This window comes from Podarcis erhardii (genome assembly GCF_964252035.2).
Source record: "Podarcis erhardii genome assembly, chromosome: 6".
Lineage (NCBI taxonomy): Eukaryota > Metazoa > Chordata > Lepidosauria > Squamata > Lacertidae > Podarcis > Podarcis erhardii.
In genome coordinates this window covers 35015537-35030273 of record NC_138510.1, presented here as the reverse complement: position 1 = coordinate 35030273, position 14737 = coordinate 35015537, and the positions used below count along the sequence as shown (strand labels likewise).

The window sequence follows — 14737 nt, the reverse complement described above, 5'->3', positions numbered from 1 at the left end:
CATAAACTTTAACCAGAGGGTGCTCTAAAACACTTCTACAGGGCCTACCATCAGCTGTGGTGTTAAGTTTGGTGTGGATATGGGTAATTTTGACCCGAAAGTATTCTGTAAAACTCTCACAGCAAGTTTCCAAGCGATTGGTTGCATCCTGCCCAGGGCTACAACTCACCAGCCCATTCACCATTTGGAAAAGCTCCACTGCGGTTGCAATGGAGGCAGAGAAGGAGGCTTATTATCAAGACTGAAAGGTTTCCTTGCTAGTTCATAGTTACACAAATTACAAGCGACCACGGCAGCCAAGAACAAGATTGAGCATTATTTACCCAGACTACGGAGGATTTTGTTCATCCCACTTGGCTCAGACTCTGGAATGGTCTCCAAATACTCCAAGGCACGGACTTCAAACAAGCCTAAAAAAAAAAGAAAGCATCACTTAGACATGCATTTCTCTCTCTCTTTTGGGATGAAGTTTCAAAGAAGATTACACATGAGAAAGCCCACATGTGCCCCAAAGAAGGGAAATACCCGTACATTGCCTAAAAGGGATGACTGCATGGATGCAGCCAGGCATCCTGTTTATAGCCTCTTATTCTGGGTTAGAGATGTTCTCATGTTCTCCAGCCTTTACCTCCTCCATGGCAAAGGGAAAGTTCAGCTTCTTAACTATTTCCCGGTGCACTACCCAGGCAGCTGGTACAAGAGCTGGAAGAGAGTCTGAAGGTTTTCCATCACCTCCAATTCTGGTATTAACTTAAATGAAGGGAAGGGGCTTCCTCTCCTGTCCATCATGCTGACAGCTACCTGTCTAATTCTTTAATAAAGTAAAGCTAAGCCAGCTTTATTGTTTGAAGTTATTTGAATTTCATTACAATCTCATTTAAAAGTTAATCTACAACTCCTTGGAAGTGTGGATAAGCCTTCACCCCACTTCCCTAGAACTAAATAAAGAATACTTTTGGGGAAGGCAGCAAAGGAGTGTCACTGTTTCCAAGCTCAGAACCTGGAAGGGCTCACAACTGAAGGCAATCCCAGAAGAAGAGCACAGGACATTCTGCGGGCACAAAGTAGCTCTGCATTTCTACCATTTTCACTTGGTTTATTTTAATCAATTTTCATTGAAAATTCCCAAAACACAGGGTCATTTTTTAAAAAATCACCATACGCAATAGGTAGGGCCAAGAAAATAAATGGCCATCCAAAACAAACGTGTCCCTCCAAAATGAGGAGAAAGCAGGTGGTCAGTGGTCCTGGTTACCTGCAGTAGCAAAACATTTTAGAAGGTTCCAGATATTGAAAAACAATCCAACTTGGATTCCCCTTTGGCTGTTTTAAATTCTTGTGCAAGTACCACAATTGTTCTACACAAAACAAGAAAAGGACTGGATTTGGCAAGCATCACCTTTAACCCCGCTCTTCCGTAGCTCTCGATCCTGTATGAAACCAGCGAACATTTGCGTCTCCATGAAGATGTCTAGGAAATGGCGCACATTGCGGGACGTGTGGGACTTCCGGAAGGGATCCCGCTGAAACACCCGCTCTCCTTTCTCAGTGACGTGCATGTGCAGGGAGTAGTGCCCCACAATCTCCACGAAGAAGCGCACAAAAGCCTCCGATACCAACAAGTCCAGAGTCACGTCACCTACCAGAAGGCACAGAAAGCAGTCACATCTCAACCTTTGGAGAGATCAACCTCAACTTCGCTCCCAAAGGCTATGAAGGGACCACGCATCCTATTGGGTGCGTCAGAGCCTAAATCTCTACCTACATATCTCTATTTAAACAGAGATAATGAAACTTGGCACATAGCTCAGGGTGTCAACAGCTTCAGTGGGTACAATAACTGCACTTTTAATGGGGAGCTAGGTAATCATCAACATGGATGTGCAGCAGTGGGTCTGGGAATCCAAACCACCACTTCTCTGTTGCCAAGCAGTAGGATGCATGTGCAGCTTGCTGGAAGTGGGAAGCACCGTGCATGTGCTTTTCCCAGTCACCATTTCCCCACTGCAACCTCCTCTCCTCCCCATCGTCCCTGGGGAGTTAAAGCCCCTTCCTGACACTTTCCCCTCTGCCAACCACTCTCCCCCCCACCCCACTTTAACACTTTGCAGTGGAGTTGTCTGGAGATTTCCACACCGCCATATTCTCATGGATGTCTAATTTCCTGATTATTTTATTTTTTTAAGTTTTCCAGTTTTACAATTACACCTTTTTCCTATTCTTATACTGTACAATAACTCTGCTTGACTTCCCATCCAGCATTCCATGACAGTTCTTTTTACATCTTGCTTAGCTGCATATACTTTAATTCCTTCACCTTATTTTCCATACTCTCTTATCTTTCATATTATCAACTGTTGGTCACGAAATACCCCCTTATTTGGAATCTATATCTGAGGTCAATTTTTTTGGAAGTATCCCCCTAGATACTCCCACTCACTCCTCGTCTGTTTATCATCTTGATTTCTTATTTTAAATGCCATACTGGTAAGCTCTGCACATTCAATTAGTTTGTATAGCCATTGTTCTTTCCCTGGGGTCTCTCTTTGTTTCCAGTATCTTGCATCTACTATCCTTGCTGCTATTGTTGCATATAAAAACAGGTTGTGGGCTTTCTTTGGTAACTCATTCCCAAGTACACCTAGAAGAAATGCTTCTGGTTTATTGGGGTAAGTAAATTTGAAGATTTTCTTTAACTCATTGTACACCATCTTTCTGATCCAAGTCACCTTGTGTGTAATTCCGCTCCCGAGACAAGATTTCATTTCTCTCTTCTAAGATCTGTACGAGTGCAGCCTGGAGCTTGTGAGGTAGGATTTCATCTTCATCTGAAACCTTTAAAATAAAAGGGGAGGAAGCAGAATGGTGGTAGTTAACATGTATTCCAAAACAGGACCATGTGATGTCACTAAAATGTTTCATGAAGTAATTATGTCACCTACCACATGAAATTATTTCAGCATGCAGTTTAAGAGGGCACACCTCATGGCTGTACATAATTAAAGTGTGGAACCCATTAAAATTTATGTTTAAAGCAGATGGGGTGGTTTCCAGTGTTCATCATACACAGAGCAGACCCACTGAAATCAATGGACTTAAGTAAGTGAAATCCATTTATTTCAGGGGATCTACTTTAAGTATAACTTAGTTGTACACCACCCATTATCAAAAATATTTTTAAAAAGCATTGCAGATGTTGATACAACCACTACAGATCTCTAGCCCCTAGAAGCAGAATTCAAAAACTAAACAAAAATCCAATAAATTAATGTCACATCTTAAGATAGATCCTTTGAATAACCAACTCCCATGCACTGCCTCCAATGCAGAACAGACCAGTGGAGCAAAAAAAGGAGGACTGCTTGGTGTGAAGAGTGTGGAGAGGGAGAAGTTATTCTTCCTCTATTGTTATATTAGAAACTGAGGTGGAAGATTCAAGAAAGGGAAAGAGGACATGCTTCTTCACACATCACATGAACTACAGTCTGCAATTTGCTACCATAAGATGTGGCAATGGTCACTACCATGAACAGAGGATCAGATAAACAGACAGACGATAAGAGAAACTGATGTACTCCTGAGGACATTTATAGCTTTCTATAATTGAAACCGAAACAAATCTTAGCAAATTGCTTCTATTTAACCCTTTGGCCTATTTAACCCTTTGGCCTGAACTCCTTAATTCTTGTCCTCAGTTGGATCAAAATCTAGATACAGCTGCCTGCTTTTGCTCTCATGCAAGCCACCCTTCCTTCCCTCTCTGCCTGCCGCCTCTCCACCCACCTTGGCAACTGCTGAAGTTTAAAACTAAATTCCTCTGGGCAGAGACCTGTCTTTTGCCATGGACAGAAACACCATTACACAAACAACAACGGCCTGAGATTAGCAATGCCTTTCAAACATTCTAATATACCGAAGTACTAGATATTGGGCAAATGCAATGACCCAATTACTCCTGAGTACTCCTTAACCAGGAGTTGTGCATTAGAACTATAAAGTCCAATGACATTTCCATTTTGCTTGGTGGAATGTTGCATTGAACAGTTTGTCAGCCTCCCCTGCTTTGCCTGGGGGAGCACCTTCGGGCAACAGGGGAAAAGGGAAGTCAGCAGAGAATGACAACCCTAGATATTATTTTAAGAACAGCTGACTACAGGAAACTCTCGACTGTCTAGACTCTAGACAATGAGGAGAAGAACTCTTGTGGAGAGGAAACACAGAAAATAGAAGCAGCAAGATGCTAGAGAGACAATAGCTTTCTAAAGACCAAAATGCAAGTCACATTACAAGTATACAGTGGTACCTTGGTTTGCAACTGCTTTGGACTACAACCATTTTGGATTACAACCACGTCAAACCCGGAAGTGCATGTCCCTTTTTTTGGATTACAACCCATTTATTTTCTATTTTTTGGATTACAACCAATTGGCGGGGGGTGGGAGAGCCCATTGGCAAAAGCGCGCCTTGGGTTACAACCTGTTTTGGTTTACAACCAGACCTCCGGAACGGATTATGGTTGTAAACCAAGGTACCACTGTAGTTTGTCCTTCTGCATTTTTATTTCAGAACAGCAATCATGGGGCAGGCGGCAACGATCAGGACCAGGACTGAAGAAAGTGGGGGAAGGGACTTAAACCTTTAGCACCCATCCCCTTAAAGGTATTTGTGTGAGAAGCAAAGCTGCCATTGGTCCCAGCAGAAGCTTCTCTCTGATGCAAATAGCGACTTAGGTGGGGGGTTTCAGCAGAACTATGGCATGGGAAAGGTTTAAAAAATCTCCACCCATGCAATTCCCAGCATCTCCAGATAGGGGTGGGAAAGATCTCTGCCTTAAACCTGATCTAGACAGGCAATCATCTGACGTTACAAAGCAGCTTCCTATTTTCCAAGAATAACCACAGTTTATGGATTGGACAACACAGTAAACCAAGGTTAATTTAAAGCAGAAGCTTCCAGTCTCATTGCAGCCATGCTGGGAGTGGGGGAGCAATGGAGAGCACAGAAGTCCAAGGGGAGCTAGGCTCATTCCTATCATGCTAAACCACGATAACCATGGGCTCAAGCAGTAGGGAACCCCATTGAACTTAAGCTCATCCTCCGTCTTCCCAGGTGTGTCTAGGAAAGTGTTTAGTTTCACTTTCCACAAGATCTGGCTTGTTGTTAGGTGCAAACCTAATATTGTGGTTTAAAAACACACTCTGGTTAATTAAGCAAGCCAGCTTTGTAATCTATTGTTTGAAGTTAAGTTTGTTTAGAAACTGACTAAAGTCTGGAATTCATGGTGACTCCTTCCTGCTCATGCACATAGTTTGAAAAAATGCTATCTCATTATGTGAGAAGTGAGCCAACTGGAAATTTTGGCCACAGCCCCCTACTAAGTTTCAGCTGTCTTAGGAAATACCACTTCCCCACAGAAAACACTTGTTGATACCTAAGCCACTCAAATGCACAGACAAAATAAAAACTCCCTTGGGCAATCTTATCTCCCCAGAAGCCCAGCATTCTGCAATCCCTCTTCCCAGTCCTCAGAACCACAAAATGACAAGACTAATCATCCTTGATGTCCTTTTTCCTCATCAGTGTAGACAGTTTGGGGCAGAGGAAATCAGGTAAATGGCAAATGGGAACAGATTAAACCCCGACTTCCCCCAGCTCTGCAGTCTCAATCCAATTTGTTCCCTGTTCCTTTTAAGTTTAAACAAAGAGCCAGCAGATCTGAATATGGATCTCCAATGTGCAGTTTGATCCTTAGCTTCTTTTGTGTATTTATCCCCACTCCACTGTAAGGCTCCATTCAGGATGTGGGGGGGAATTTTTCTGCTTGCTTGTGAAGCAGCCAGTAGCTAAGTAATTTGACTCACCTGTTGTAAAAATGTATCTGCGCACAGATCAACAATCAGTACCTAAGGAAAGAGATAGACGGTTACTGCATATAATCCACAAATCCCTTGTGCAGCCCACAGTCCTCCTATCCTGATTCACATGACACTGTGACAACAGGCTATTGTCTGGCTGCACGGAACAGATAACACAGATCAGATAACATAAGCACAACCCTTCTTATCAAGTGACTGTGGTGTCCATCAATCGTTGGCAATCCGGGATAGGACAAAGTTATCGCTTCATAGCTCTGACTTCAATTCAAGCACTTTGGTGGAAGCTATTGCGCATGGAGGGGGCCACATCTACAATGGCAGCACATTTCAACTGAGAAGAGAAGGAAGGGGGAGCAATGTCTACAAATGAATATTCAAGTCCCTGGCCCCATCAAGGTCTTTAAAAAGTTATTCTGTGTAAATGGGCCATTGAGCAAACAGTTATGTTGATACCAATGGAGAGCATTCAACTAACATGTCCCATAAGGACAAGAATTGCTCTGGAGGGTTGGGGGAATGCCTAGATCAGATTTAGGGGGCGTGGGGTGGGAGGAGGGGGACAAAACATTCTACTGCACAAGCAGAAATCCTTGGGCTGATGAACATTCACGTAGCACTACACTGGATACGGTATATCACTGATGGACTCAAGGTTCGTGAAAGCGTAAAAATTAAGCATATTGTCTTAAATGAATACGTCATCCCAGAACACACCACTACTCCTCACTAATATGGTGTAATAACTGGGGCACCACCATCCCTTACATTTCCTCCTGAGGTTTTCTCAGATCTCACCTCTTCAATGGGCAGGTCCTGGAGCTGAGTTAAGGAGCAGGAGAGGATGCCAATAAGGAAAGGGGTAGGTGAGCAGACAATGTCTATCATAGAATCTGGCAGGACAGGGATATAAGTGTGTTGCCAGGTGAATGGGTAGAGCGCTGCAACCACAGCATGACCACATTTGGACAAGGTGCTAAGCGAGGGAAATAAAACACAAAAGCATTAGTCAGTATATGAAGTCCCTGATTGATGAAAAGCACCCCTAATTTAGAGAAATTCATTTAGTACAGGTAAAGGCTAAAATGTGATGTATGTAATGGTCCCATGCAAGAGAAAATATGTGAAACTTTTGGAACGGTACCACTGCAAAATAGAGGTAGTTAACTGCAAGAATTAATGCTGTCCCATAATAAATACTCCCTGGTTCCTGAAAGTCAGAATCTTAGCGGGAAAGAATACAGGTTTTTCCATGGTATGAAAGTCTTCTAAGTGCAATTCGTTTTTTATGGAGGAAAATTCACACATGCTATCTCCCACCACAATTATGAAGTTGTACAGTTCCAAGATGACTGTGTAATGCACTTTTCCCAAGTACGAAGAAGCATAGGAATATAGGAAGCTGCTTTATACCAAGTCAGACGACTGGTCCATCTAGCTAAGCTTTGCCTGCACTGACTGGCAGCAGCTCTCCAGCATTTCAGACAAGATTGGAGATGGCAGGGATTGAACCTGGGACCTTCTGCATGCAAAGCAGGTGCTCAACTGCTGATCTACAGCCCTTCCCCAGCTGGCCCTGCAATTCCAGATTTTGGTGTCAGGTTCCATGCAAGCTACACCTTATGTAAAGGTAGACCAATAGTCTTTCCCCCCAGTAATTCATGAATATCTGCTTCACGTTTCCAGAGTTTGCATTTTATGGTGGCTGAATTTGGATGATGATGATAGTCTACATATGCATTAACAAGAAAAGTTGCAATGATTTTGTGGCATGGAAGGTTCAGAAAGGGCGGGGGGAAACACACGCACACGAAGATCTTGCCAAGCCAGGCAGGGGACTTGTCATTTCAGTCTCACCTCAAATTGTCAGCAACAAAGATCACCCTCCTTTCCAGCAGGAGAGAAGCGCAGACTTGGATCAAATGAGAGACGCTGAGGCACTTAAACAGGCATTCAAAGTCGACATGTTCCAGACGCGAGTCCAGGGGACGGCAAAGCTCAATTACCTGAGAGCAGACAATTGTAAATGAGTTATGGACAAGAACTGAGCTATTTTGTTGTTGTGTTCTCTCTTGAAACCCAAAATGTTGAGGTGGTACAGTGGTACCTTGGTTGTCGAACTTAATCCGTTCTGGGAGTCCATTCAACTCCCGGAACGGTTCGAAAACCAAGGCGCAGCTTCCGATTGGCTGCAGGAGCTTCCTGCACCCAATCGGAAGCCGCGGAAGCTGCGCCAGACGTTCAGCTTCCCAAAAACGTTCACAAACCAGAACACTCACTCCCAGGTTTGCGGTGTTCGGGAGCCAGAACATTCAAGTACCAAGGCGTTTGACAACCAAGGTACGACTGTATTCAGTTAAATAATTATAGGAGCAGAATGGCTTCCTCTTCTCCCTCCACACATGCACTATGCCATCCCCAAATCTGATACGAGGGTTGGGGGAACCCCCAGAACAGATTTAAAGGGGTGCACAAAGGGGAAGGGAAGTCCCACTGTGCAAATGGAAGTTGTTCCGCTCATGCATTTACTTAGGTGTGTGCTCATAGACTTGGCAAGCTCTGAATTGTGTCCCAAAAGGACAGATAAAGGATGACAGCAACTCAGCAACCCTCTGGAAATTGCTTCATGACTTGCACATTCTGGGCAGTGAAAAAAGCCTTCCCCCGGGTTCCTACTGCAATCATTCCTCACGCCTTTGCTAGGCAACAATGCCTTTTGCCATTACCTCATTTCCTGCTCCCGGCAGGAAACTCTTCACAGTGATAGTGCGCCCAGGAGCAGGGAACGGTGCCTCCATGACACTGCGCATGAATGGGTGCACCAGGGCTGGGGACATCTCACGCCTCTTCTCCACTTCATCCAATATCTGCATGAGAAGAATTTACTGTTACAAGACTGGTTCTTCCTGGCCGCAACACAAGTGAGAAGCAGCTGGATAGCTCAGCTGGTTATAGTGTAATGCTTAGAGCACCAAGATTGCAGTTTTGATCCCCACAAGGGACAGTTCCACATTCCTGCATCACAGGGGGTCGGACTAGATTATTCTCAGGATCCCTTCCAACTCTATTATTCTATGAAAGCAGAAACGATTGACACTTCAGCTGATGTCCTCTCGTAAGATGTGCTGTGTTATTAGCACATGATATAAAGGCACATTCATTTCCCTCCCCCAGCACAGATGTGTCCTTCATTGTAATGGCACAACCATCCAGAGAAACCAGTTTTCCAAGTTAATTCACCAGAAAAGTGAGTAAGTGAGTAAGTCACCGTGTCACCAAGTGGGCGGATCCCACCCACCCAGGACACACCCCTAGATGCACCCCCCCCCCAATTCCACCTTCCTCACATTCAATTCCTCATTCCTTCACCTCCCCTAGCTCATTGTGAGCCACTTTCAAAGTTTGTTGTCAGCATTCTTCCAGACTCCAGCCGCCTACGCTTCCTTCACAATACTTTGTTAAGTCGCGTAATTGCATATTTAAATGCGCACACAACCCATTTGTTTTCCTTGGCTGTCTCTTTCACTTTTCTAAGTGGCGGCTAGTGTGCTTGGAGTAATACTGATCATGTAATGAGATCTGAGATCTTACTGTATATGTTACACTGGGCATCTCAAGACAAATGAGGCGGAGGCAGTTTTACCCTGGGGCCAAAGCAGATCCAGTTCAACCCCCTAATCCTACAAAAAACAATGAGTGTGCATTTCCTCCTTGCTCATGAAGTCACACCTAAAATCCATCAATATGGTGCATGGAGGATGTAAATGGTTCAAAGAGAAGGCCAAAAGATGCTTAAAATTGAAATGCTATTAAATGTTAATGTTCAGTTATACATTCCTTTATATGACTGATAATATTGCAGAGAGCAGTTAACAGTTTTTCGAAAACAAACCTAAGAACTGCCTTGCTGGATGAGACCAATGGCCCATCTTTCTCTCACGGGGGTCAACCAGATGCCTGTGAGAAGCCCACAAATGAAACATGAGCACAACAGCACTTTCCCCACCTTTGATTCCCAGGAACTGGCATTCAGAGATATACTGCCTCTGACACCGGAGGCAGAACATAGCCATTATGGTTAGTTGCCTATGGGAAGTCCAAAAGGAGCTGCTGGCAAACAATCAGGATGCCTTGTGCAAATCTCACAGATCAGTTTGGCAATGCCACAGCGACTACGTATAATGAAGGAGGACGTGAATCAGAGTTCTGGTTTTGACCTATAAAGTCTTAAATGGCTCAGGGCTGCAGTGCCTCGAGGACCGCCTGTCCCCTTATAAACTGACCCAGACCCTGAGATCACCATCTGAGACCCTTCTTTGTGCGCTTCCTCCGCAAGAGGTCCAGAGGGTGGCAGCACAAGAACAGGCCTTTTCTGCAGTGGCTCCCCATTTGTGGAATGCTCTTTCCTGGGGGGTTTGCCTGGCGCTTTCATTATGTATCTTTAGGCACCAGGCAAAAACGTTTCCCTATAACCAGGCCCATAACATTCTATGTCCTTTAAAACGTGTCCTTTAAAATTTGTTTTGTTTTGTTATGTATTTTGTGTTCTCATGTTGTACTTTTATGTTGTGATCTTCAGATGAAGGGCAGTATACAAATTTAATATTTGAAAATGAAATGAATGACAAGCAACAAGCTGTTATGTGATGAAGTCTCTTCAGAATACATTACAAACCACGTTGAACGAATTATTGTCATTTTGCCAGTCTGCAGCCAGCAAGGCAGTTTTCTCTGCTGTCTTCCTCAAAGCACTACCCTTCTCTTCCAGTAAGAAGGGAACTGAAACCTTGTTTCTTAAGAGCTTCTTTAAATCAAGAGACCACATCCTTTCCAGCCACAACTCTGGGGGCTGGGGAAAGCGGGGTTGGCTTTGGATTAACCTTTACTGGTGCTGATTTTGCTTCCACCCCACTAAAGGTGCATTAAGATCCAACCCTTCCCCTCATTTCTTTTACTACAGCGCTGGGGAGCCTGTAGCCCTGCAGATGCTGCTGGACTACAGCTCCCATCATCCCTGGCCTGGCCCTGCTGGCTGGAGCAGATGGAGTGCAACTAACTGCTGTAGAGCCACAGGCTCCCCACCCTGGTCGGAAGTGCTGTGAAAATATGTGCCATCCCAACAACCAACAGCAACCCTAGAAAGGCATTTTACCACTTTCTCTATGAGGTCCAGGGCAACCCACTCACCTTAGAGAAAAGGTTGAAGCAGCCGAGGCGACTCACCATGCAGTATACCTCAGGCAGTCGTTTGCCTTTCCCTTCTGGCTAAAAAGGTGACAAGAGCAGACCTTTAGGTGCAAAGCAGTGGAACATGCAAGATGGCCAGACTGCTAAGGATCTCTTACCCTACTGTCACCTGAGCATCCCTGGTTTCAGCTTCTAAATAGTGCATCTTCCCTCCACCCTCCTTTTCCTTCAATATGCCAGCCTTAAAAATTATTTGAAGCTGCTCAGGCATATAGCCTGCTAGCCACTGCAGTGGCACTCAAAGCCACAGGACTGTGGACATGCACTCATCCTTCACCTGCAGCTGCAGAGCTTTCATGCTAGCATCCAAGACAGGGAGCTACTTACCAGGAGCTTCTTGCAATATCCGAACCAGCGGCTGCCATCCTCACCAGTCAGCACAAAGGAAAACGTTTCGCTGGGAAAGAGAGAAAAAAGTAGATTGCCATGTTTACTGAGTGAGCACAGCAGGAGTTAGCCTACCCTGCAGAGGGCCCCATCTTCACAACGTGAATTTCACTGCTGGGCACAAATGACACAGCGCTTGTCCAGTTCCTAAATCTGTTTACAGCAGATATTTCATCAGTGTGCTGCCTTCCAAGATCTCCACCCACCCAGAAATGACCAGAACTGGCCGCCAAGAGATTACCTCCTTATCCCACCCTTGTTTGCAAGGGTCCCACTGGGGTAGGTAAGCAGTTCATGGTCAGCAATATCTAGGTCACTGCGAAACTGCAGTGAATTGGGGGAAGAGTGGACAGAAAGTAACAAGCAAATAAAAAGATTGCTAAAGGGTTGTAGTTTTGTTTGTGCTTTTAAACACTATTTTCAAGGTAGGGTATCTTTTAAAATAAAATTAAAAATCAAATCAATTTCTTCAACTAGCCAAAAGGACACGCTTCCTAACGCATCTCAGTCTGAGAGCTGCAAAACCACGTGAAAGGGGAGACATGTTGCCCTTACCAAGGGCAACCAACCCCACCCCTCAATGCTAATCACTTCTACTCCCAGGGTCACTATTCAGCCCTCAACAAGAGATACTCTAAGAGATGGAAAACCTCCCAAGCAGCAGCAAGGGACCTCGGGCCTGCAAGACCATTTCCCATAAGTCATGCCCAACACCTGTTGTCATCATTTGTTTCTGTACTTGAACAATTTGTATACCACTTAATCAGTCATCTCCAAGTGGTCGGTGTACAGGAGACCCAATGCAATAAGACTAAGAATGTGTTAAATTTGTAATATCAGAATTCAGTTTAGAAGCCTGCTGGAAATGAAGAAAAAAGGCTTCATTAAGCACTGGAAGTTCAAGAGGAAGTGACATCGGGTGTGGGGCGGTTTCCTGCCGAAAGGATGGATTGTAAGGTGCTGCTGACCTACTGATCATAGGCGCCTCTAGACCCCTGTGCCTTTGCAAACTGATTTCAAATCTCCTGGGCAAAGGAAGTGGGGTGTGAAGGCATCAACAATAAGCCTGCTGTGCTTTGGCCATGCTGGCAATGAAAATGCTATGCCTGATGTCATGGTGACATTGGGTAATTGACAGTTTGGTAGCCACACCGATCTGTCAAAATGCCACACAAGGGTTAGAGGAGGTCAGACCCAGGCCCACTAGCTAGGTCCAGTTCCCCACTGCTGCTCCCAAGTAATCCAGTTCTTAGCCTAGATCCTCGCTAAATAAAAACAATCCATTTTACAGTCTCTCACCTCTTTGACTCTGATGTCGGGCACCAGTCTTTGGGGTCAGGAAAACAGAATTTGGGGATGACCTTTAGCCTCTCTTCAGTGTCCTTAGACTGCCGAAAGGGGTGGTCAGGCTGCAGAGGGAACACACGCCACGTCACTGAACACAGCCAGGCAAGCAAACAGTTTCTCTCTGGGTGCAGACATGGGGAACTATCCTCCAAGCATACTAACACCAGCCCTGCTCCCACATCAATTTTTCATCCTCTCCTCTCCTCCAAGAGCTGCTTTTGACTTGAATACCTTGAAAAGGGTACCCCACTCCCCCAAATAAAAATAAGTTACAATTTTTCAAAGGCAGAGGAACAGTTTCCAGGTATGATCAGATCAATTCTGCAGTAAGAGTATGCAGGTTACTGATTTCCTTCAGAATTCATTAACCAATTTGCAACAAATGTTTCCAAAGCAGCGCTCAATTAAAATATCAGAAAACAGAGTGTATAATAATAATAATAATAAATAGGCATATTAATATATACATGCCTTGCTATTTCCTGATTAATTTACAGCATGGCCTTCATTGGAAAAAGAACACACCCCTGCCCACTCCAGTCTAGCTTGCTTTACTGTTGAGACTAGTAAAGGCTTTCCAGGAGCTTTGCTTCGCTGCAGACTCCCATGCAAGGGAGTGACTGGCACATTGTTTGGAAACAGCACTATTTTCGGAGCTGGCGATAGCCTGTAATCACTGTGCTCATATTATAATCATTGCCTCGTAATTACTAGGGCAATGTTTCCTGCTGGATCCCAGCCTCAAAGACCCTCCCGTGCAAATCTTGTTAACATCCTACCAAATATCTCCCAGGCAGAGGGAAGGCTAGCAGACTGGCAAGGCGCCATCCACTTTGTCAGCAGTGGCACAAAGAGAAAACACACACACAGAGGTCATGGGAGGCTCACTCTGCCTCCTGAGCAATGTAGGCCAACACATCCCCCTCCCTGTTTTTGTTATCAACAGCAACCAGATGAAGTCAGCGCTGCTCTGGGATTACCATTAAAACTCAGTTGCACTTCCTCTCTCTGTCTGTGGGCTGCCCCCAGCAGCTCAGCACTAGAAACTGGTGCATGTTTTGCCCAAACAAAGCTGAGCTTCTTTTCTGGCTCTCTGGCAAAGAGCTGAGCAATCTTCAAGCCCAGATTTTGCACAGGGGCTTGGGCACAGCCAGCCAGGTCAGCACTTGGGTATTTCCTCTAGACCACAATCCAGCAGGCAATGTTTCACCCAGAGGACAGGAATACATGTTGCTCCCCAATGCATGTAACATGTAAAGCCCAATGGTTGCTTTTCTTAGGCAGGAGTTTTGGACTGGGAGGGGGGTGGAACCAGAGAGGGAGAATTTAACCCTTTCTCTGTCCCCAAGTCAATTCTCCATCCAAGCTGCTTGCATCGCAATACCTCTGTCAGATTCCAGATGTACTTTTGAGGAAGCAAGCATGCATTTTAAACCCCACAGGATATGTATTTTGGAGGTTCAATTTATTTTAGGCGATGTAGGCCATCTTTGAGTGTTTTAGAAATAAAACTGAAAGGTTGGGTTAAAACATCACTTACAGATAGACAAAGATTTATAGAGGTTTATAGGGAAATGGTGTAGTTTGCATCTCCCTCCTGAAGCTGCATTTTTTAAGGAAAAGCAGCTTTTTGCACATATTTTGCATATGAAATGCAATTAGGCTCCAAGGATGCTCCACTTCCTGAGGGGCCCTAGGACAAAGCCCGATGACTGCCACAAAATCAATCTCAGTCGCCCAGTGCACTATGGGCCTTTGATAAGTCTCATTCCCTTACAAGTCACTGAGACTACACAGTGGAATTATTTTAAGAGATACAAAAACGTCAACTAAGGACTCACAAGCTAGTGTATTGGTGCTTCTATTCATCTCAGTGTGTATTA

The 14737-nt window shown here is 44.7% G+C and overlaps 1 protein-coding gene across 1 annotated transcript in view; it reads right to left on the bottom strand.

The window, feature by feature from the left end:
* DENND2C (DENN domain containing 2C) overlaps positions 1-14737 on the bottom strand; it is a 56515-nt gene that overhangs the window by 2991 nt on the left and 38787 nt on the right. Inside the window, exons 9-18 of the mRNA XM_081864905.1 lie at positions 12807-12916; positions 11448-11517; positions 11061-11138; positions 8600-8740; positions 7731-7879; positions 6672-6849; positions 5862-5903; positions 2730-2835; positions 1400-1639; positions 324-410 (exon numbers count right to left, since the gene is read on the bottom strand). Coding sequence (XP_081721031.1) covers positions 324-410; positions 1400-1639; positions 2730-2835; positions 5862-5903; positions 6672-6849; positions 7731-7879; positions 8600-8740; positions 11061-11138; positions 11448-11517; positions 12807-12916 — 1201 coding nt within the window. The remainder of the gene's footprint in view (positions 1-323; positions 411-1399; positions 1640-2729; positions 2836-5861; positions 5904-6671; positions 6850-7730; positions 7880-8599; positions 8741-11060; positions 11139-11447; positions 11518-12806; positions 12917-14737) is intronic.